Genomic DNA, 22197 nt, shown 5'->3' on the forward strand with positions numbered 1-22197 from the left:
TTTCTGTTGACATTCTCATGGCATTCATTGTGCTGATCCTTGAGTTGTTCTACGATTAGTTGCTGGATTTCAGCACACTTGTAAATGGCATTAATTGCAACATTCTGTTGTACTTTCTTTTCATTATATTTTCTACTCTATATAAGCAAATTAACATGCAGATGTTCACTTAAAAAGTTTTGCTTTCAGCTTCCCATATTCAGTGAATGTTCACTTTTTGGAGCACCAGATTACCTATTAAGTGCAATTGCTTTGTGGCTCATATTAAATGGTGTTCGTTGTGGTATGCTTGGTTATGCAGTATATGAATAACACTAAGAACTTGATGTGTTATAGATAGCTGTTTTGCCGGAACTTCATTTGGCACAGCAAAATTACGAAACCTTTGTTGCGAAAGGCTCTTTCTTTTGTTCATACCTGGCACAAGCACCCAAAACGCATTTTTTGTCCGTTGATCGCCATAGTGAATTGAAGAATAGATGCATGTTCTCACTTTCTGCTGCTGGTTGGACTGCTCACAATCACATTTGCCTTGCTACAGCGAATACTGCATTAGTATGTGCACCTTTTATTCACTGTGGCAAAGCATGAATAGCTAAATTTGAAACAGATTTTGTTTTTTTGATGAAAGTATTATGTCACTGTTCATTATTTTCTTTGGGCAGCACCTTTTGATGTTCTGTAGCAAATTGTAAAGCAATTGTCGTTTTCACATCCTGTAATTCTGCTGCTCACACTGTTAACTTTAAATTTATCCAATAATAGGCAGCATACTTTATTGTTCAGTTTCAAAGTGAATAATTGTAGTGCCACTTAGTGTCTTTCGCTGTGTTTCGAGTGTGTTTATGATTGAGCATGCTTTGTACCTCTTGAACGCTTTGTGCAGGCAACGTCTAATGGATGGCCGCTGTTTGGTTTGGACATCTTGGAGCAGCCGCAGCAGCCTTCGCACCTGGTGGCTGGGTTAACAGTGCCCTGGTGTGTCTCTTTTGTCTTGATATGGCGCTTCTTGGGCCATAACACCGCTAACTCCAGTGCCATTGCTGCTTGAAGTTCAAACCACGCAGCACGAGCACTGAAGTTTCCAGTGTCACAGCCATTGGTAACTTCAGAATTGAGGAAAGCTCCAGTTGTTTATGGGAATCGCGGTGAAAATTAAAGCAAGCAAAGGCCGGTGATGAAAATTTTGGCTGCAATTTTGCATAAAGGCTGCCTAAATCTGAAAATGTGGTTGCATCACAGACATCTTTCTTTCATAATATTGGACCTTTACTGCCGAAAGAAATGTGAAATGAAATCTTGAGGCATACTCTATCAGTCTAGTGCTGCCCTTTTTGTAGCTTTGAATGCCCCTTGTTTTATTGTTTTTGTTTTTTCTGTCGGCTTTTGTGGTGACTCAGTGCCTACAGTGCTCTCCCGCTGGGTGCGAGGTTGCCGATTCGATTCCCAGCTGCGATGACCAGATTCAGATAAAGGCGGAATGCAAAAAGCGCTTCGATTTTCATTAGCTGCATGCTGAAGAATGCAGTCAAAGTCACCCCATTGCCTCCCACTGCAGGTGTGCGCTTATATATTCCAGTACAACTAGTATTGGAAACCAAAAGCCTAATAAATGTTTTTTTTTTTTTTTTTCCGTGCCAGGTTCTTGGACGAGAGCCTCCGAGTGCTCCTTTCGCATGCGTCGACTGAAGGCATCCTGCGCAAGTCGGGCTCCCTTGCGAGACAGCGGCTGCTCAGGGTTAGTTGCCTCTGCACTTGTGTAAGGAACTGCCTATGACTGCTGTCACATTTACAACGTATGTGATAACAGGTGTCTGATCTATTGTTACTTGGTTGGGTTGGGTTTGTGCTGGCAACTACAAAGAGTTGCGTCAGTTCAGCTTAGCGATTGCTTAAAGAAACACTAAAGTGAAAAATGATTTCTTCTGCATCAGCAAATTACCGTTCTACAACATCAAAAACACCACTTTTACAACGATAAGACGTTTGGTAAGACAGAAAAAGCGCAAGAACGAAATACGGGTGGCGACGCCTACTTAAGTTCCCGCACTTGAGGGCTGTGACGTCTTGGATTTTGATGGCATCTTCTAGGGCCTACTAATTATATATAGCGGTACACATTGACTACATTGTGTTCTAAAGGAACCAAATATTAAGCATGGCAAGTTTCGGGAACCTTTATTCAGCCAACGTGGCCCAAATGCGAAAACATACTTTCGAATCCCTGACGTCACGCTGACGTACCGGCGCTGAGGTTTCGGCGCGAAATTCAAATACTGATACTTGGATCTTGATTTTCTCATCTAATAATCAAACTATATTTTTGAAATGACTGCCTGCAGGGTTTTCAAACAATGCTTCATTAGTCTAAACTGATTTATTGTTTCGCTTTAGTGTCCCTTTAAGTGCACGTCTTGGCAAGGGGAGCACATCATGGTCAGTAGATGGGCATTCGTATTCTTTTCAGTGCCACGCATTTTACTATATATTATGATCTCAGATATAATGCTAATTAGCTAATTTGTGACTTTATGCCATGCTTATGGACTGGGCCTCCACTGCTGCACGCTTGTTGGGGAAAACAGTGGCCACATGGCATGACTTAACGGGCCCATCACCAAGCCACATAGAAAATTTCGGTTATATGCTGCAAGTTGTTACGTGCTCTCTAGGGAGCATTCTGCCTCAAGAATTTTTCAAATTGCTTCATTAATAGCTGAGACAACTATTTCAGTGTCGCGAACCCATGATTTCAGAAGGCGAGGGCCGTTGCCAAGAGAGACACTCCCTCCACTTGCCCCGTCTAGCCTCCACAAGTGAAATTCCTTCCCTGCATTTTCCCATGCACGAGGATCGGGCGGCACATATGTCACGAACCCCGCCTTCCCCTTTTTTTTTCCCTCGCTGTTTTGCTGCGTGGCGCACTTCTGCTGATGGTGTTGCGTGTGAGCTGTTGCATTTGTTTCGTTTCGTGCAGCACACGATTATGCACGCTTTGCACGAGAACACCTGCCTAGCGGTAAAAGTCAGTGCGTCACGAGCACTGAGGCAGACGCAAGTGGATTGCAGGGCAAGATAATGTGCTGGAACACGATAGAAAATGGCATACACATAAAATGGCATACGTGTGAACAAGCAGACAAAACGAAAGTACATCTCTCTTGCTGCGGTGGGAAGTAAAACAAGAACGTGCAGACATTCGGCCTGTGTGTTTTATCATTTCTCTAAACTTTAATTCATCTATTGAAGCAACAGACTTCACAAATTACAGATGTTGCCTTGAATAATTCTAGAAGTCACGTGTCATTACGAGCAACGTCGCAGAAGTACGATGTACATAGGCGCACTTGTGCGATATACGTTGACTCTCGGGCTAGGAGCACGGCGCCCGTGAGGAGAAGGGCAAACGGCATTCGGTTTGAAATTTCAGCTCTTTCCACGAGGCGTAGCGATGTAATACTTAGCAAACACGATCGTTAGCGCACATTGTATAGGTGGCACTTGCCAGCTTAAAATGGCCAGACCTGGTGAAGGGCCCTTTAAGGGACAAGCAATTTTACTATGAAAAAAAAAATGGCATGCAAGGTATGCCTTTGCTCACACTGAGAGCCTTTTCCTTCGTTTATGAAATTTAGTTAAGGAGCATACTAATACGATTTATTTTTTCTGCCGCACTCGGTTTCGGAGCCCACATTCCATTGCATTTAATGTGAAGATGTTGGCATTTGGCATACTGTTCGATGCTTACAATATATAGACGGTATTCTTTTAGGGTAACCATGGTTTCCGTAAGCAGGGAAGCTGTAAAATGACGCATCAGCTTAGTTGGTTTATGTTCTTCGCCAGGGCATTTGGGAAGTGCAGCAACTGTCTTGAAGCAAAAGGCAAGGACACAGTGAAAAATGAGCCCTACTGCTGACAAGAAGTATATAAGTTAGCTCTGTAAGTTTATTTATGCTCTGCTGTCCATGCTCAAGTCTCATTTATAGCAACAAGTGTTAAAGGGATCCTCAAGAAAACCAATAAATCAACCTAGACTGATGCTCTCCTTTCAGAACTCAATATTTGTTCTTTTTGGGGTAATCAGTTGATTACTAAACAAGGAACTGAAGTTTAAAGTCCAATTGTACCAAATTTCGCTCTACCCCTGCATTGCTGTCTGCAATTTCATGGATTTCAGTGTGTTTTCTAGCACTTTACCTATTATGCTGCAGTAAATGTTCGTGAAACTTGACCATTTCAGTCCCCGGCTCTTTTAGGGTGCATGTAATCCATCATTGCTGATAGAACATACTAGGCCCAAGCAGACGTCTTAGAGTTTCTTGCAATGTTGCCTAGAGGGAAGTGCTGCAGCGCTGTTGCATGCATGGGAATTCCGGGATCTGGCGACTTCTTCGGATCGCCATCGTTCTCGCAGAATCAACACCCTGGCTAATGCCATTTCATCCTTCACAGTGGTTCGTTCTTCACTCAAACAGCACACGAAAAGCTTCTTATTTTCCTTTCTTTTTTGAAGCATCTTTTCTTGCATCGCGAGGACTTGTGCTTGGATGTACAATTACGTGAAACATCAGAAAGTGTCAGTGGGCCACACTCAAGTTGGAGAACAACAAGGTTTTCGGTTTCTTTACGACAGCTTGTCGCCTGTTCTTGTTTGTCAGTGGTTTCTTGTGCACTGTGGGCAGGTAAACTTCATTGAAAGATGTAATACCTGCGAATGAAAAGAGTTCATGGATATATTTAATTTTAAGCGAGCTTTATCTGTGCGGCCATGACCGTGCTTTAGACCAAGCCACATTCGAGACAAGGCTTCGGACACACATATCTCGGCATTCCCGTGGCGGCACAATGCCCTTTAGAATCGCATAAAAGTTAGAGTGCAGGAGAGATGAGAACGAACAAAGTTGCATGCAACATCATTTGTCTTGCGTGTCGCTTTTCTCATTCTCGTCTTCCTGCGCTCTAAGTTTCTTACGAGAATGAAATACCAACTAGCCAACCTTCCTATCTTACTGCCCTTTGACAAGCTGGCATACACAGTGGCACCAGATCTTCCTCTAGGTAATACTAGTCTATTGTGACAAACCCTGTGGCAGATGCCATAAAAATCCATCTCATTAGGAGCTGGTGCGAGAACTTCAAGGTGGTGTTGCTAAGGTGCCTAGAATATTTTAGATGCGCGCAGAGGTGTACCATCAGAGTGAACAGCTGGGTTACTTGTGCCAGAGCAATATCCCTCACGCTGTTCTGAGTGTGCCCATTTTCAGCAACAAGCCTTTTTTTTTAGCAAGCAAAATATGTGACACTTAAACCATTGAACGTCTTCATTATTCACTCACGCCTGCAAAACCATGTGTCGAAAGGTGATCAGAGCAAGACGCGCGGCTCTGCATGAAGTTTTATTACTTTAGTAAGAATGCGATTTGAGATGGAACAATGGAACCTGGGTTACAAGAGGAGGTTTATTAGTGAGCTCCACATTATTTCAGATGCGCTAAACAGCTTTTCTTTTTTAATGGGCAAAAATGTCAGTATGTGAGTACATGCCAGTGCTTCTTTAAAGTCGCCGACCGATAATTCGGACATGTTTGATTATTTGGACATCTCTGCGGCTCAGCCACATGTATACTGGTTTATCCTTCTCTGGTGACCGCTTTTCACCTACTGACAAATGTTAAACATTATCGGACCTGCCTACATGTATTGGAAGTTCCTCGAGTGTTATCGATGGTTCTATTCGTTGTCTGGCGTCACCTTTTTGTAAGGATTTTATGGGTGACAGAAATTGTGTAGTACATTCTGGAAGGAACGTGGGCACCAGCTGTTACGTTGGAACCTTTGACAAGTCACGTATAAAATTAAACGCACTTCACCTGCTGATCAGATTCTCGACGATCGCTGATTGTGCTCGCCACTATCGTTGTGCCTAGAGTGTCACTTGCTCTTGTGGGCACAAGTTCACCCAAGCAGAACTTAGTTTCCTGATTAACAGTTTCGCTACTGTGGTCTTCACCAAGGTGGTTTCCAGTCATCTGAGTTTTAATTTCAACTTTTACGTTTTTAAGGGTTTTCTAGGCAAAGGATAGCGGGAACCACAATGCATAATTACATCCTTTTGTTGAATGTGAAGAAGACGCGTCATAGGCACGGCAGAAGAATAGGTCATGGAAAAAAGTTAATTTTTTTTAATCTAATGGCTGGAGCTCTATCATTTCTTTTTTTTCTATTTGTTCACAGAGGTATACTATGCCTGCATCAGCAGATCCTGCACTTGATGATGTAACTGAGCCATTTTTTGTGTGTGTACAAAAGTCTTCATTCAGGAAGCTACTGCTCTGTACAAGTGCTCTGTATTCCTCAGTTTTGAAAGAGGCTGTCTTACAAACAACATGAGGTGTTGCATACCCATTAAATTCAGCAGTTTGATAGGATAATGGCATCCTGTTTCTCCAACACATGCACTGACCATAGCTTGCCCGAACGGCAAAGCGCAGTGCTTTGATGGCAGATTAGGCAACATGTTGGGAAACGTTCGTATCTTCATCTGCTGCCGAGCTTGCTTCCATGGTTGTGTGGTTCATGCTAATTTGCTTGCCTGGAGCAACACATTCCACGGTGCTTTTTCGTCTTTATCTTTCTTTATGGCAGAGCGTTAGTGAAGTATTTTGCCAAGTTTGGAAATGTAGTCCGGACGGTGTCATCTATGAGGATCAGAACAAAGCACGGCACATGGAGATAGCTTCTGTTTATCGTACGCTTGAACTCTCGCACGATAACCCTGCATTGTTATTTGAAATGTTATGAAACACAATTAAAACATCGCAACATAGTGTAGTCACTGTCGCTTGATGCAATACACTCTTAAACAAAATTACACCCTTTGGGTCGTATCTTACCACACAACAGTGATCATCATCTGTCTTGTCCGCATTTCCTTTCTTTAATGCTGCGAGCCCGGTACTTCCAAGTCGTGAACAGCATGCGCATTATCAGCATGACTGAGCATTCTCGACAGCAAAGTAGCGAGCACAGCGTTTTCAAGAAGGGAGACGCAAGCAAGGCAGATGACGATTATTGTTGTGTGACAAAATACAGCCCTAGCGGTGTACATTTGTTTAAGCGTGTAGAGCTGGCACAGTGAGAAATGCCACATTTTCCTGAGTATACTTTAGAGGTGCCGGCAGATGGTGCGACCAGCGTTGGGCCTATGGAATGCATTTGGTTCACGTCGCGGTGGGGGGATTGTATACTTTCATGGGGGATGGGCATTTGTCCTGCTGTGAATGTGACCGAGGCAATGTGAACCACGTGTTACTAGAACACAAGTCGGCTGTAAACCTTGCCGATGACTCTCTGGTGGCCTGTGTGTTGCAGTCCTCGCTGGAGACGAGCGCTTCGTTGCGAATTGCCTCGGTGGTTCTGGCGTCCGCACCTGTGCATGACGTGTCGGGCCTCCTGAAGCAGTGGCTGCAGCTACTGCCTGAACCTCTGCTGCCCAAGCCCCTGGTTCATTTGCTGCTCAGGTAAGCAGTGCCTGGACTTTTGAGTGGGGTGCCAAAGAGGTACAACGAATTGGTTTACACTGGCGAAGCACTCTTTCAGTGCGAGTCCTTCTTTGACTAAATCAAGGCACTTTGCGGTAGGCAGGTACCTTCCCCTCCTCATTTTGTACCTCCGTAATAGAAAGAACTGCCGACACTGCAATCGAACCTCTGTCTTCGAGCACAGCAGCCCAATGCTCTGACCTCTAGGCCCTGATTGCGTGCATACTCTCTAGGTTTAATTTTAAATGCGTAAGCGTTTCTGTGCCTACCCAACGAGGAAACCCGTCTGTCCGGCACATAATACAAGTCGTTATAGTGAAATTAAAATATTAAAAAATCATATTGAAACAAAAAACGGCAGTGGTGAGTTTCGAGCCTACGACACCACGCTCGGAAGCTGAGTGTCTTAGCCACTGTCCTCAACACCCGCGCTTGCAGAAGGTGAATAGATCTGCACCATAGGAATGTGTTGTGCCGGCGGTACAAAACGAATGTCAAAGGAGAAAGTTTCTAAGAAGGCTTTCTTGAAAGATTTGGTGACGGTTGGGTAAAAGCCATCTCTAGGGCCATGTGTAGAGCTGACTTGAACCATTGTAGACATCGGGAAATTTCACATTTTCTGAAAATTTAATGCCAAACACGCCACATTCCCTATGTTTTTCGGGGCTTGTTGGAGGCGGCTTTCCTTGGGGCATTGCTTCACCGACCGAAATGCCGCCGATCTGTGAGGGCTCGTGCACTTCTCGTTACAGAAGACAGATAAGCATTCAACGAGATGACAAGGAGTGATCAGGGGTTATATGTATCTGATCACTGTTGATAACGGTTTGACGTGGATGGATAACATGCTAAAGAATGATAAGGGCTGATAATGGTCGGAGCAATTCTAATAAGGTTAATAAGCACCAATAACGGTTGAGAAGGGTCACATTGAGCCTTATAAGGTTAAGGACCAATAAGAGCTGATAAGGGTCAGATCATGTCCTATGAGGTTGATAACAACTGATAAGGGTTGAAAGGGTCCAATCTAGTCTGATAAGGGTTGGTAAGAATTTATACAGGCCGGATCAAGTTTCATAACATTGATATTGACAACGGGATACATGGACATGAGCAAGTGGGACAATGCTTACGCACAATGAGACAGCTCCGAGAGGAGTTTCTGTTTGAATTTTTTTTTTTACGATTCGTTGTTCTCATTCTATACCAACAAGTAAATAACTAGCCTTGAGCTAACACTGTCAAAAGCCTATGTCGTGGCGATAAAGTTTGGCAACTTCAGGGTGCCGTTGCCATTGGCCTGACCTGGCTCTTAGCGCTACGATGGCCTCTCTTATTGTTTGAAGAGGCTTGCTAAGCCAGAACGTCTCGAAAGCAAATTTACTAAGCGTGGGCAAATATTTGAAGTTTCGAATATGAATCCAATATTATGCACTAAATATTCATATTTGAAAAGGCACTGTTCGGTATTTCCGGATGCAGGAGTCTAACCAAATATATCGCAGCAACTTACTGCTAAAGTCGTGTTACTCTTCTCTGTCAGCTAAAAAAAAGGTATCTCAAATTATCGGAAGTGAAACAGCAAAACTTTCCAAAGCAATGCAGTACAAAATGGGTAATGCAAACTTTATTTTCGGCTTTGAGGCGGAAGCTTACATGATAACTGCGATTCTTGCTTGTAGTCTCTTTCCTGTTTTTGGAAGTCTATATAGCCATTTCATCTTCTATGTTACAACCACTGACGTTTTCATGGCTGAGGGTCCTTTACATGTGTTTACTGCGCACAAGTCTTTCTGAAGTTTTTTTGTTCCTTCTACAACTGCTGTTTTTTTTTTGGCAGCCATTTATTTGATGTTTTTGGAAAGCTAGTCATACAACAGTCATTCATATTTTTTTAAAGCTTTGCAAACAGAGGCAGAATGCAAAAATGCATGTGTATTCAGGCTTAGGTGCACGTTACAAAGCCCATTGTAATTGAAAATATGGTCCTAAGTCTCCCCACTATGGTGTCACTCATGTGCTGTTTTGGGATTGTTAAATACAATGATTCATTTTTTCTTTCCCCCTGCACTTAGTGAGAAATAAGGAGCAACTCACACAGCTTTGTACTCTTTTCAATAAAATGCAGAGATGAAGGTCACAAATACAATTCGGTATACTTGCAATGTAGTTTTGAGATCTGTCAGACTGACAAGCTCGACAATTTGCCAAAGGCCTGTGCAATTTTCCAGTTCACCTGCAATGTGGCCATCAATGACCCCCAATGCGGCCTTGTACCCACCACAGTAGCTTAGTGGCTATGGCGTTGCGCTTCTGAGCTTGATCTCAGATGCGGGGGCCGCATTCCGATGGTGGTGAAATGAAAGAGGAAAAAAAAATGCTTGTGTGCTCATGAATAAGACGTACCTTAAATAACACTAAGCCGTCAAAGTTAATTTGGAGTACCCCAACACAGTATTCCTCGTAATCAGATTGTTGTGTTGCACGTAGAACCCTATATTGCAATGATATTTTTTTTTTGTGGCCTTGTGGCACCAGGTGCCAGGTGAAGCATGGCCTGGAGGCGGTGTTACTGGGCCTGCGCCTCCTGCAGGAGGAGCGACTGGCCTGCCTACGCCACCTGCTGTCGGGGCTGTCACAGCTGGCGGCGGACCCCCAAAGCCGCATGGGACCGCACAACCTGGCCGTGGTCTTGGCACCCACTCTGTGTGGCCCGCCGACCGTCCAGTCGGCCAACAGGTGGGAACCCTTAACTCATTGGCTGCTGCGCTATTGGCATCTGCTTAAATCTGAACGGCGGAGTGTTGGAATTTTTCGTGGTGCAAGTAAATAAATAAGTAAAATGCGAGGGGCATAAGTAGTTATGAACACCTTAACATGTCAGTAATGGCCTTTGCGACAATGTTGACACAGACCACGAAAAAAACTGCGCATGTGCCAAAAAAAAGATTGCACAAAAGCAAACCATACATGTACGCAGCAAACGCGCGTTGGCTAACTTGGGAAGCGTTGTCTAGAACGGTCACTTTTGAAAGATACTTCCATTTTTTTTTTTTGCGATGCAGGGGAACCTCGATTATACGTCCCCCTGGTCATGTGACAACCCACATTTTACAATGAATTGGTTTGGTCCTGGCAAAACCCTCAAAGGAAATAACATATTAAAAACCTTGATTATATGACGCCCGCCTCGTGTGACGCCTCTGTGGTAACTGTCTGACAACTGGCGTGCAATAATCTTGCCGTCCTCTTCCCTCTGCCATCACTGCCATTCCTCCACCTCTGCGTCTACCTGGAAGGTTGTAGACTGCTGCTGCTGTGTGCGCATGCAAAGTATTTGGTGTTCCAAGATGGGCTTTCCTTTTTGATCGACGAAGTTTACGAATTCTTGGCTGCGACTGGTGCCGCTCGCAATTTTGCGGGTCTGAAAACCGCCGACGCTCAGAGAGAAGCTACGAATAATCAAAGAAGCGAAATGGGGCAACAAAGACCAGCATTGCCTGCAACCTCAGCATTCCTGAATCATCACTGAAAACAGTACTAGCCAAGAAGTTCGGCCTGAAAAGAATGACTGCGAAAGACGGAAAATATGCCGCTTTGTAGAACGCCTACGTGGGGTGGTTGCGCCAGGCACACAGCTTGGGTATTGCTGTGAATGGCTCAGTCTTGAAAAAGAGAAGGCAGAGATGGTTGCACTGCACTGCAACGTTCATGATTTTAAAGCATTTAATGGCTGGCTAGAAAGTTTCAAGAAATGCAGCGGAGTTGTGTACAGCTGCTGCTGTGGAGAAAGTGCATCTCTCCGCCGCTCCACTGTTGTGCAGTGGACTGTGTTGCTGCTGGAATTAATATGACAATACAAGTCGTCCGACATATTCCACGTGGATGAGATCAGGGTTTTCTACAACATGCTACCCGAGCAAACGTTGGCATTTAAAGGGCGGCGCCTAAACCACTCGGTCGAAATTTTGTCGCGGTCTTACAGTTGTTTCATGAGTCTGCAACGAACACATAGCCATGAAAATTTTTTCGATATAGTGCCGCAGTAGCAAAGTTATACGCCTTCGATGATGGAAACGCAGCCATCGGTTGTTTCTCTCTTACCTTCGGTATGATCCGTTGGCTCGTCTCCTCCTCGCTGAGTGCTCCTTCAAATGTCGTATGACCTACGTCATTGCCTAGTGCGCTTTTCGAAACACTGTCCAGGCAATTGGGCAGAGAGGAAGCTTGTGTATGAGAAAGATTGTGTATGAGGAAACCGCGGTTTCCTCATGCACAATTGCAAATTCCTTCAGGCACTGTGGCTTCAAGAGAAGTGATGCCTCTTCTACTCGTGAAGCTGCAGTCTCTGTTGACGACGAACCAAAGTTTTGCAGTCTGCAGCTGTCAGGAACTTTCACGGACTACGTTAGTGCCGACTACGATGTTGCGATATGCAGTGCAGTGTCACTGGTCGACATCATTGAAGCTGTGTGTCCTGATGCTGCAGGCATGTCCAATGAGGAGGAGATGGACAATGCTATGAAGGCTAGTGCGTATGTTCCGACTTACGTGGACGTCTGTTGCGCATCTATGACAACATTCAGCAGTTTGTTTGTGCATGCAACAACGTTGGCAACTTGCTGCCAGATATCTCAGCTTTCGAGAGGAAGCTGATGCGTCACTTCCTCTTGACATCTGACACCAGACGTCCAACACCCATTGTGGCTCTGCCTGGTAAAGCGGGCTACTCGAGGAACGATACAAAGAACTACCAAGATGCAAATAGATCGCTAATAGTTATAGGCGGAAGCTCATAGACATCAAGTTCACTAAGCTGCTAGCACAGTTGATGTCCGTTAATTTGACCCTTAACAGAGTTTTGACATTGATTTGACTCTGATGGAGAGCTGTGTTTGAGGACGTTACTGCCAACCCTACAAGTACTGAAGTCACTGATACATAGCTGAGTGCTCGCAAGAATCAGTTCCGTTGGGCTCAGGTGTGTTTTATGTGCTAGGTTTGATTTTGCCATATGTGTGACTAAGAGGGTTGCGACGAACTACGTCCCCCCCTCCCCCCTTTGCGTTTAGAGTCTTCTGACAGCATGAATGAAGATCGCGAAAAAGGTCACTGATTATTGTGAACGGTCGGGCGGCAGGGAACAAAGTGTGTATTATCAGACAAGGGGCTGCATATATAGGGACAGATACAAATATGAGCATGCGCACTTCGTACCGTAAGGGCACGTGTTAACATGACAGTGCGCATACTTACATCTTCCTTCTTTTCAAAGAGAAAACAAAAATGAGAACAAAAATTTACAAATTCGTATGTAACAGATGCTCCATGGTGCGCCGCAGCTCTTGTCCGCTGTCTGTAAGTAGGTTGTACAACTGAGGTGTGACTGCAGGGCCTACAACCGCAGCTGGCGACCAAGTTCTGCGTATGGTGCCGTACACTGATACTGGAGACCCACTGCGAAGATGGGGTAGACGCTTGGCCGTCCGGTTGTAGAAGATCCGCTGCTTTTCTCTTAAGGCTCAACCAGACGTACGCGTTCCAATGCGTCCGCACACGCCGCGCTGACTCGACGTCGCGTCACGCCCGACGGAGGAATAGGGCGCGCACCCAAATGATGCACGAGTTGCCGCGCGTAGCCGTGCGTCTCGTTGCGGCGGTGCAGTGTTGCTAGCTTGCCATGTTCAAGGCAGTCTAGCCTTCGCTTAACGGCCACGTTAAACAATGTGTTACATATTAGATAGTTTTAGTTTAGCGTCAGCAACTATAGCGTACGCTATACGCTATAATATAGCATACGCTAAGCAGCGCACGTTTTCTACAATTTTAGTTGACCGGCGATATCTTCGGATCTCAGAGGCCATATGCCGTTGTTGAGGATATTTCGTGCCTTTAGCGACAGGTGGCGCTGACATCTCGAATGTTTCGTTAGGCTTCGATTCGTTCGAAATGAGAAGCGATCTCGAAAACACTACAGGGTTATCCATAATACTCTGTCGTCGAAGCGGCCTGAGACTAAGCGAAAGCGATTTACACAGTCATTTGCTACGAACGAAGTGCATTTTACAAAAGCAACGCCAAATTCAATTCGAAGCGGGCAACCGAGACTGCCGCCATGTTTCCCGCAAGCTCCGCAAACCCCGCAACAATGCTAACGCTAGCTCGTTTGCGTTGCGTACGCCCGCTATACCCGCTATTTCGTTTAGCGTTCAGCGCATGCACAGTGACGATCCGCTATTCTTTAGCGTACGCAATGGTATAGCGTACGCTATACTAAAACTGTCTATTGCAAGAAAACACAATAATTTTAGCTTAAAATTTGTTTTTATATTTCAGAAACATATTTTACGACTCCTTGTGGGTCATTCAGCTCAACTGAATGACTGATCCAGTTCAACTCAACTGATCCAGTTCTTGTTAGCATCACCCGTACTTTCCAGTGGCTTTGGTGGTGGTAGAACCGTCGACGCCATACTTCTTTCTCTGGAGTGTACTAGGGGTGCAGCTGGACGAGAGGGCGGGGAAGAACAGCAGTGAACGCGGTTTGTGAAACGCGTCGCCATCCCACTTCTGACAACATGTGAACGGTTGGGAGGCAGGGAACAAAGTGTGTTTATTATCAGACAAGGGGCTGCATATATAGGGACAGATACAAATATGAGCATGCGCACTTCGTACCATAAGGGCACGTGTTAACATGACAGTGCGCATGCTTACAATTATGTGATCAAGAAGCAAAAGAAAATGTGCAGCTAATTTCGTTCTTTAATTGTTCTGGGGGAAGCTATTTAAAAAAATAAAAAAATGTTGAAGTTGGATTCCAAATGAGACAGAGGCTTCACAGAAAGGCTGTGGCTTGGAAACTTTTACATTGGAACAGATAATATATTAACCTGATGAACAGTCTTGTTGTGCTGCTAAGCATGAGCTCGTGGGATCGAATCCGAGTCGTGGTGGTCGCATTTCAATGGAGGTGAAATGCAAGAATGCCTTTGTCCTGTTTATTGGGGGCGTGATAAGGATGCCCTGGTGGTGAAAATTGATCTGGAGTACCCCACTACAGCATGCCTCACAATCAAATCATGGCTTCGGCACGTAAAACCCCAGAATTCAGTTCATTTGATACCAACGGGTTTAACTACTATTTGCATTCAATGTCCCTCCAACTTTGAAGAAGCAACAGCTGCAGGTTCATCTTTTTCCTTCTGCTCGGCACACGTCATTGGAGCTGTTCAAGGATGCCCAACTCTCGCTTAATCTTCATCAGTGTGCAATAAAGTGCTGGAACAGTACGGCAGGCATCATGGCAACATTCAGCAGCATGGAGCTCTAATTACGGCCACAATTACTGTCATTGTGTGCTGAGCTATGACATACATGGTGCAGGGAGGACCTGGACCGCCTGGTTTCCTTGGTGGAAGCACTGATTGAGGCCTCCCACCTGGTGGGCAGCGCCCCGCCACCGCTGCCTGGCCGCGAGGGCCGCAAGAAGACCTCATCGGGTGAGTTGGTGGGGGAACAGGGATCCTATACAGAAGCTTGCCCATCAGTTTAAGTCTTGCTCATCTAGCCGTTTTCTCCAGTGCATCTGTCACTTGTCAACGGATTTCCTTTCGTCGGAAAATAACAAATGAATTGCCAATACTGCAGTAACGAAAGCTGTTCACATGAATAGGCCACAGAAAGATTCGGGATATCTTGGTAGTTTTCTGGGTGAAGTTCGCCATGGAACAGGTTCTTTTTTTTCCCCTGGGTGTTTCTAAATAATGTATGCATGTTGTCTACTTAGCATGGGCTTTTGGTTCACTGTAGTCTCGTTATTTGCAAGAGAAATGTTTATATTCTTTAGTTCAAAGTCTGTTTTCGTCATATGTTGGAGTATCCTGTTGGCAGCTCCTTCGGATTGCTCTTACAGTAAAACCTGCTTATAATGACGTTGGTTTTAACAATATATCGTTTATAACAGTGAAAAGCTGCTGCAGCGTGTTTCCATGGGGAAATAACTCGCTTACTACAATTTCCCCATGCCGCATTATCGGCTACAATGAAGAAGTCCCTGGCGAAAGGTAATAGAATGCGAAATCCTTGAAAAGAAAAAAAAAAGTAAAATTGAAATGTGAGCCGCTGCATGATCGCCCACCACGCCAACCGCCGCCGCAAGCTTCTTTGCAACGCCAGCCTCGTGCGGATCTCTCTCATTGCCTGTCCACCCCTTCGAGCACGAGTGGGCTGCGCCCATAGCTCTGCGCCGCGCTTGCACCTCGGCCGTGCCACTCTCCGAAACACGAATGGACCGCGCCAGCTGTGCTGACAACATTGCCGGCTCTGCTCCCAGATTGCTTTCTTGGCCCTCACAGATGGTTCTTTATTCTATGGCCCTCATTCTGTGCAATTCTGCTAACGGATTACGTCGCTCGTGCTTGTCTTTGTTCTTTGCATCAAAGTCATTCCTGGCCACATTGTTTCTCAGCCTTGTTTGACTCGCCGTCGAAACAGAAGATGGCTGATCTGGCCACGGATCATCGGCAATGCACGACGTTGCCGGTGAAAAGAAAGTGCACTCCTATAGGTTTTGAAACAAAGTGCTTCTAAACGAGGCAGTCGTCGTGAACATGCTTACATGGGATAGCGACAGTGACTGCCATGATGGCAGCGCTGATGCGGTAGGGCAGGCTGCCTCAACATTGTCCCCGCGGGAAGTCCTGTAGATGATTCTGTCCCTCATGGGCTTGCTTTCGCGAGGGACCTTCTGCTGCACTATGTGGAGCACATGGATGCCTTGTAGAAAGATGTCGGCAAGCTTCACGTGAAGCAAGCTAGGCTGATGGACGCATGGTTTTCTCAGGCAAGCCAGTGGGAAGTTCGCGGCAAGATGCTTGTGGCAATCACGTTCCAGCATTTTCTCTGGATTTCTCATGCTGTGGTGCTGCTGCGGGAATCTTCCCACATTTTTTAAAGGGCACCTTTTGGGGCCACCAAAGCAATAACTCGGCGGAGCCTGTATGTCACTTGCTGCCCGTCCCCCCTCTTTGCAGTTGTTATAGCAGTGCTATTCTTGAACGTAGATGCTTGTGGCAATCACGTTCCAGCATTTCCTCTGGATTTCTCATGCTGTGGTGCTGCTGCGGGAATCTTCCCACATTTTTTAAAGGGCACCTTTTGGGGCCACCAAAGCAATAACTCGGCGGAGCCTGTATGTCACTTGCTGCCCGTCCCCCCTCTTTGCAGTTGTTATAGCAGTGCTATTCTTGAACGTAGATGCTTGTGGCAATCACGTTCCAGCATTTCCTCTGGATTTCTCATGCTGTGGTGCTGCTGCGGGAATCTTCCCACATTTTTTAAAGGGCACCTTTTGGGGCCACCAAAGCAATAACTCGGCGGAGCCTGTATGTCACTTGCTGCCCGTCCCCCCTCTTTGCAGTTGTTATAGCAGTGCTATTCTTGAACGTTGACAGCCGCGGCTTATTGACAACTTGCGGTCGGAGCATGCAGGAAGCAATGTTAAACAAGTCAAGACAATCGGAAGCCAGATGGAGGAAGGTGGCGGGGAGGAGAACTGGCCTCCCCGCCATTATAGTTTTCTTGGAACAGCTACGCCATCCCCTATTCTGATTTTTTTTCGTGCAATTCGGTTACAACAATTATCAGTTATAGTAATGGAATTTTCGTGGCACCTGAATATGGTTATACCGTATTTACTCGCATAATGATTGCACTCGCGTAATGATCGCACCCCTGAATTTTGTCATCGAAATTCGCTTTTTTTTCTTTGCCATGTAATGATCGCACCCTGAACTTGCCGCATTGATATATCGTGTGCAAAGTCTAGCTAATAATGATTGCACTTACCATCTGTCGAATGCTATGCTAACGGCTCTTCCAAGACAAACTAAGCGGTCTGCACGCACTAAACATTCTTAAGCGGATGCCCCATTTCATTCCTTTCATCACTTTCCGCACTTCCATGAAAAAAAAAGCTACAACCAAACTTGCCTTTATTATGTCTAGGCATTATAATGGTTGTGGCCAACAACAACAACAACAAAAATGTGCCTTTTGATTCTTCTCTTCTGCACTCGTGGGCACGCAACAAATCGCGAGCGGCAACGATAGTAGCCACGTTTACACTGATACGTTAGAAATGTACCCTATTCATACGCCGAGGCTTGTAACACAGCTGAGATATTCGTCCACCCTTAGCGGAAACGTGTCGTATTAGGATAGTAGTGAACACAAATGCCGCAGTTTCCGCAGCATGCCCACCATGTGTTTCTATGTCACTGGCAGCTAAGCGCGCCCATCTGTTTCTGTCCCCTCAAATTGGACATGGCTATGTTATTGCTGCAAACTTGCCGATATTAACAATATCATTCATTACTGATACAGAAGAAACTGTTTCAATGCACGTAATGTACTCACGAGAAGAAAAAAATGCGTTTGGCACGTTCTGCTTGCTCCGCTGGCTGCTATTTTTGTTTTGGTCTCCTGCACTGTTACAGCAGCAGCCACCTGTTGACCTGTTGTCATCCCACAGCAAACACTGGATGAAAAAAAAAAGAATCCTTTTCGCGGGAAATTTAACCCACGTAATGATCGCACCCCTGAATTTATGTCAATTTCGTTGGCAAAAAAAGTTAGATCATTATGCGAGTAAATACAGTAAGTGCGTTCGACTGTACTACAACAAGACTGATTACAGTGCAGTCAAACCTCGTTATAACGAAATCACATGCGATATTGTTATATCAGATGTTCCTTATTAGCACATCTTTGTTAGATTCTGATATCAGTTAAAAGTGTTCCCATTTACTTTATGTCCGATAATTTGTTATATCCGTGTTCATTGTAACGAGGCTTGACTGTACTGAACCTTCAGTTCACCTTTGGGTTCCAGCCACAGCCATATGGCCACTGGCGGTGGCCGAGGCATGCATAAGTGCTCGGTTGCTTAAAAACGGTAACCCCGTGCAGCAGCAATGAAGAGGCAGTGACCTCACAATCTGGTGATGCTCTTACCATCTGCATTGTTGCACTTGCAGTCCACAACGCTGTTGGTTATTGCTCCTGTTAGTGCCATAAGGCTGTTACGAGTGCTGAACAGACGTTTAGACAAGCTCCATGCCGCTTTACGTTGCAACTAATGTATAGATTCCGTAATAAATCCCATAATGCTGCGGAAGCTACCGTATTTACACGATTGCGAGTCAACCTATTTTTTTAAATTTGAAAATCTGAAGTGGGAGGTGGGGGTGTTGACTTGCAATCGAAACCAAAACATGGCACCGCCAAAAAAAGCGAGATATCATGGGAGCTACAACGTAGTTACAAGTTTATGTTTGCTCTATGGCCCTACTCGCTATGCCTCGCGTTTGTTCGGTTTTTGGAAGGGTTTGTCAACATTTTTGAGAGTTTTGCAGTGCACACAACACTCATGGGGGTGTCGATAGTTGATGGAAGTGCTGCTGTTTCATACGCGGCGGCACCTTCAGAACGGCGCCACTTGCGGGGAGTATCGATAGTTCATGAAAGAGCACACACTGCTCACGTGTTTCTCTTTCCCTATAGCCCTCAGTTTGACGCGTTCGACTTGACTGCCAGCTACGTGCTACTTCCATGCTTCCTCAGTCGTCATGAGTGCTCCAGGCCCACTAAACATTCAGCGCTTGTTCACGGCAGCACTCAAGAGGGCTGCCATCCTTTACTCCGAAGAAACAAATCACTGTGTAGCGGGCTGCAAGTTCGATGTGTCTGAACGGGTGGTGCGAGAGTGGCAACTGCCGTGAAGCAAAATTTTCACCTGTGACGGCAAGTGAATTTCCCACAGGCCGAAGTCTGGACGCTTTCCGAAGCTGTAGGCCAAGCTTGCGGCATACGTTGCTGAAATGCGTGATCGGTCCCTGCCAGTGAAGTGCGACATGGTCATGAAACAAGCCCGGATATTCGCCATTTAAGGACCTGCTCTGCCCTGAGTACAATGAGTGGCTAGCGGCAGAAGACCACGAACTTATGCCAACTGGACCTGGCAACAGAGCCTCCCTGACGGCTGCGTGTGGTTGGGTGCATTTGGTGTGGGCTGCTGTTCCACAAGATCTCATGGTGCAGTCGTGCTGTGGGACCGTAGCAGCGATGACGATGGCAGCACTAGTGAGGACGAGTAGTCCAGTGACCATGCCAGCTACCGATAAATTTTCGTTATCAAATGTGCCCTCGGGTATGCTCTTTCTTTTTTTCGTGTCACACACGATATGGGGGGGTCGACTTACATTCGAGTTGTCTTACAATCGTGAAAATTCGGTACGAAAGTGCTAGTGCAGTCTAGAATTCCCACCCTGTCCATTTCATGGTGCAGTTGTTTTAGATCTGCAATGCTTTCTGCAGAGTAACTACTTCACATATAACAACCACAGCTTGTTGATGTAAAGTCACATCGAACTATGTGCTGCTTATGCACCTGTGAGCTTCACATTATGGGACATACTGTTTTTTTGGTCGCAAGTGCACAAACTGTGCTCTGTGTCTACCAGATGTTGAATTGTCTCTCTGCTTGTTTAGTGGCAAATAGGTCCATGCCTGCGATGCCTTACAAGTAATAAATTATTCATATTTTGAGGAAGAAAAGTATGAGACTTCGAGGGACTGACAGCTGCCAAGAATGTGTTGCGAGACGTTGATGGAAATGAAATGAGCATGATTTATAGTGATGGAATCCAGCACTCTGTTCAAGATGTAAATAGGAATTATAATTTTAAATTGGCAAAGAAAGTCTCAAAAACCAGTAAGTGGCGAGGCCTCGCGGTGAGATCTTAGTTCTTCGGATGTAGTCTACGAGATTACTGTATGTAAGTTGGCTGTTATTAAGTACAACATAATTATTGCCTAAAATTGTAGCTGCTATGTTATTACTATAGGCACGTGTGCTTTGTTCTGAGCTTTGGAAATCAAAAGTGTATGAATGGCTACGGAAACATGCTGAACTGCGTATGAGGTGTGAAAGTGCTGTTTCGTTTTTAATTCAATGGGTTTCATTTTGACTGGTTAAATACCAAAGCAGTTGGACAGGAAACCACGAAAGCACTGTGCTATTATCGCAGAAATACTTTAACACATGGGAAAACACGAATCGCACGAACATTGGCTTGATAAACAAAATAATACTTTCCCACAGTTACGGCCGCAGTTGTCGTCTGCCTCACACTAATACCGCTGTATAATTGCTATCGCCATTTTCAGCATGCTTCCACTGAACGACTACATCCTCGCTGCAGATAGAAAAATTCTGATAAATGTTCCACGGCATTGTCCGCGTTACCACTTCATGATTAGGCAACCTGACCTGTAAGCTTTCCATTGCATTAAAAAAAATTGAGTACCATGAAAATTGGTTTTCAGTCCCTTTAATGCTACATCGAATTACATGTATCCATGTATTTTTTGTCGCAAGTGACCCACTATTCTTTTTTTGTCGACGAATGGAAGCAGTAAGAGAAGTCTCTCTAGCCTTCATAGCATTGCGTGCTATGTGTGAGAGAGTATAAAGTTGGGCGTACGGCCATTATCAAACGCTGAGAGAACCTGCAACTTTCTCTATTGGTCGCAGCATGCCTGCTGCTGCACCAGCTGCGGCGCCTGGTGGCTCAGCGCAAGGGGCCCGGAGGCGAGATAGACGCCGTGGTGCCGGACTCTGCTGCGCCTAATCTCCCTCCTGGCTCCAAGCGCCGCAAGCCACGCGAGCTCCTGCCTCGTGGACTCTCGCCTTGGAAGAGGCAAGTGCTTCGCAAGCGGGCGCACGGTGCTTCTTCCTTTCGTCTGATTTGTGACCACCGTACAGTGGCTATTACGCTTGGCACCCTTTCCTTCCCACTAGTGAATTGAAACCCCTTGCATATTAGGCCCATGCTTTCGTTGCCGAAGGTTAATTAAGTGCAGTGCTGCCCATGCTTGCACCACTGTGCATGCTACGCTTGTAAAGCAGCAATGGGTTGAAAAGTTGAATAATACTGTTCTGCCATCTGTGATGTGTGAGTGTTGAAAGCTGCACTGATCTGCCTCAGTTTCTTTTTCTTGATTTTGTTCATTGTGGCCTTAAGGTTTGCAAATTTTTGTGTCCAGGTATGCGTCTTGCTATGCATACAAGGGCACCTTCACCCACAGTTCTTTGTCAATGTCAACTCGTTGAAATGAAGTTAAGATGTGTTCCAAGTTTGTGCTGGTGAGGGAAATTAGCTGTCAACTTACTGCACGCTTTTCTTCATAGAAGTATGTTCACGTCCACAATTTCAGCACATAAGCAAAGGTATGTTGCAGGTCATGGGTTTCCTCGAAGTCGTGCTTGCAATTGTTTGAATTTTAAGCTGTTTTTGGGGCCCTGCATTTGCATACCACCACTTTGCAGAAATGATTCACTGCAGAATCTACACAGCACACTTGTCTGCTTGCATTGGTGAATGCGGCTAAGGTGCTTTTTAAATGTGGTTAATCTTTCTGCTGAAATTGTTTGCAATAGAGTGAAATCCCGGTCATTCAACATGTCTTCATAACTGATGGATAATTGAAAGTGATCGGCTGGTTTTGGCAGAGTCGCATGTATTTCAATAGATTAAAACTCTTGCGAATTAGTGCGAAAGTATGATGCCTCTCTAGCCACTGTAACGAC

The 22197-nt window shown here is 45.4% G+C and overlaps 1 protein-coding gene across 2 annotated transcripts in view; it reads left to right on the forward strand.

The window, feature by feature from the left end:
* LOC142563801 (uncharacterized) overlaps nucleotides 1-22197 on the forward strand; it is a 54524-nt gene that overhangs the window by 2302 nt on the left and 30025 nt on the right. For both annotated transcript variants that reach the window (XM_075674421.1, XM_075674422.1), the window contains exons 2-7: nucleotides 887-978; nucleotides 1642-1738; nucleotides 7375-7523; nucleotides 10083-10283; nucleotides 14931-15046; nucleotides 21142-21307. In XM_075674421.1, the coding sequence (XP_075530536.1) occupies nucleotides 887-978; nucleotides 1642-1738; nucleotides 7375-7523; nucleotides 10083-10283; nucleotides 14931-15046; nucleotides 21142-21307 (821 nt within the window). The remainder of the gene's footprint in view (nucleotides 1-886; nucleotides 979-1641; nucleotides 1739-7374; nucleotides 7524-10082; nucleotides 10284-14930; nucleotides 15047-21141; nucleotides 21308-22197) is intronic.

Source organism: Dermacentor variabilis, chromosome 11 (assembly GCF_050947875.1).
Source record: "Dermacentor variabilis isolate Ectoservices chromosome 11, ASM5094787v1, whole genome shotgun sequence".
In the NCBI taxonomy this organism is placed as follows: domain Eukaryota; kingdom Metazoa; phylum Arthropoda; class Arachnida; order Ixodida; family Ixodidae; genus Dermacentor; species Dermacentor variabilis.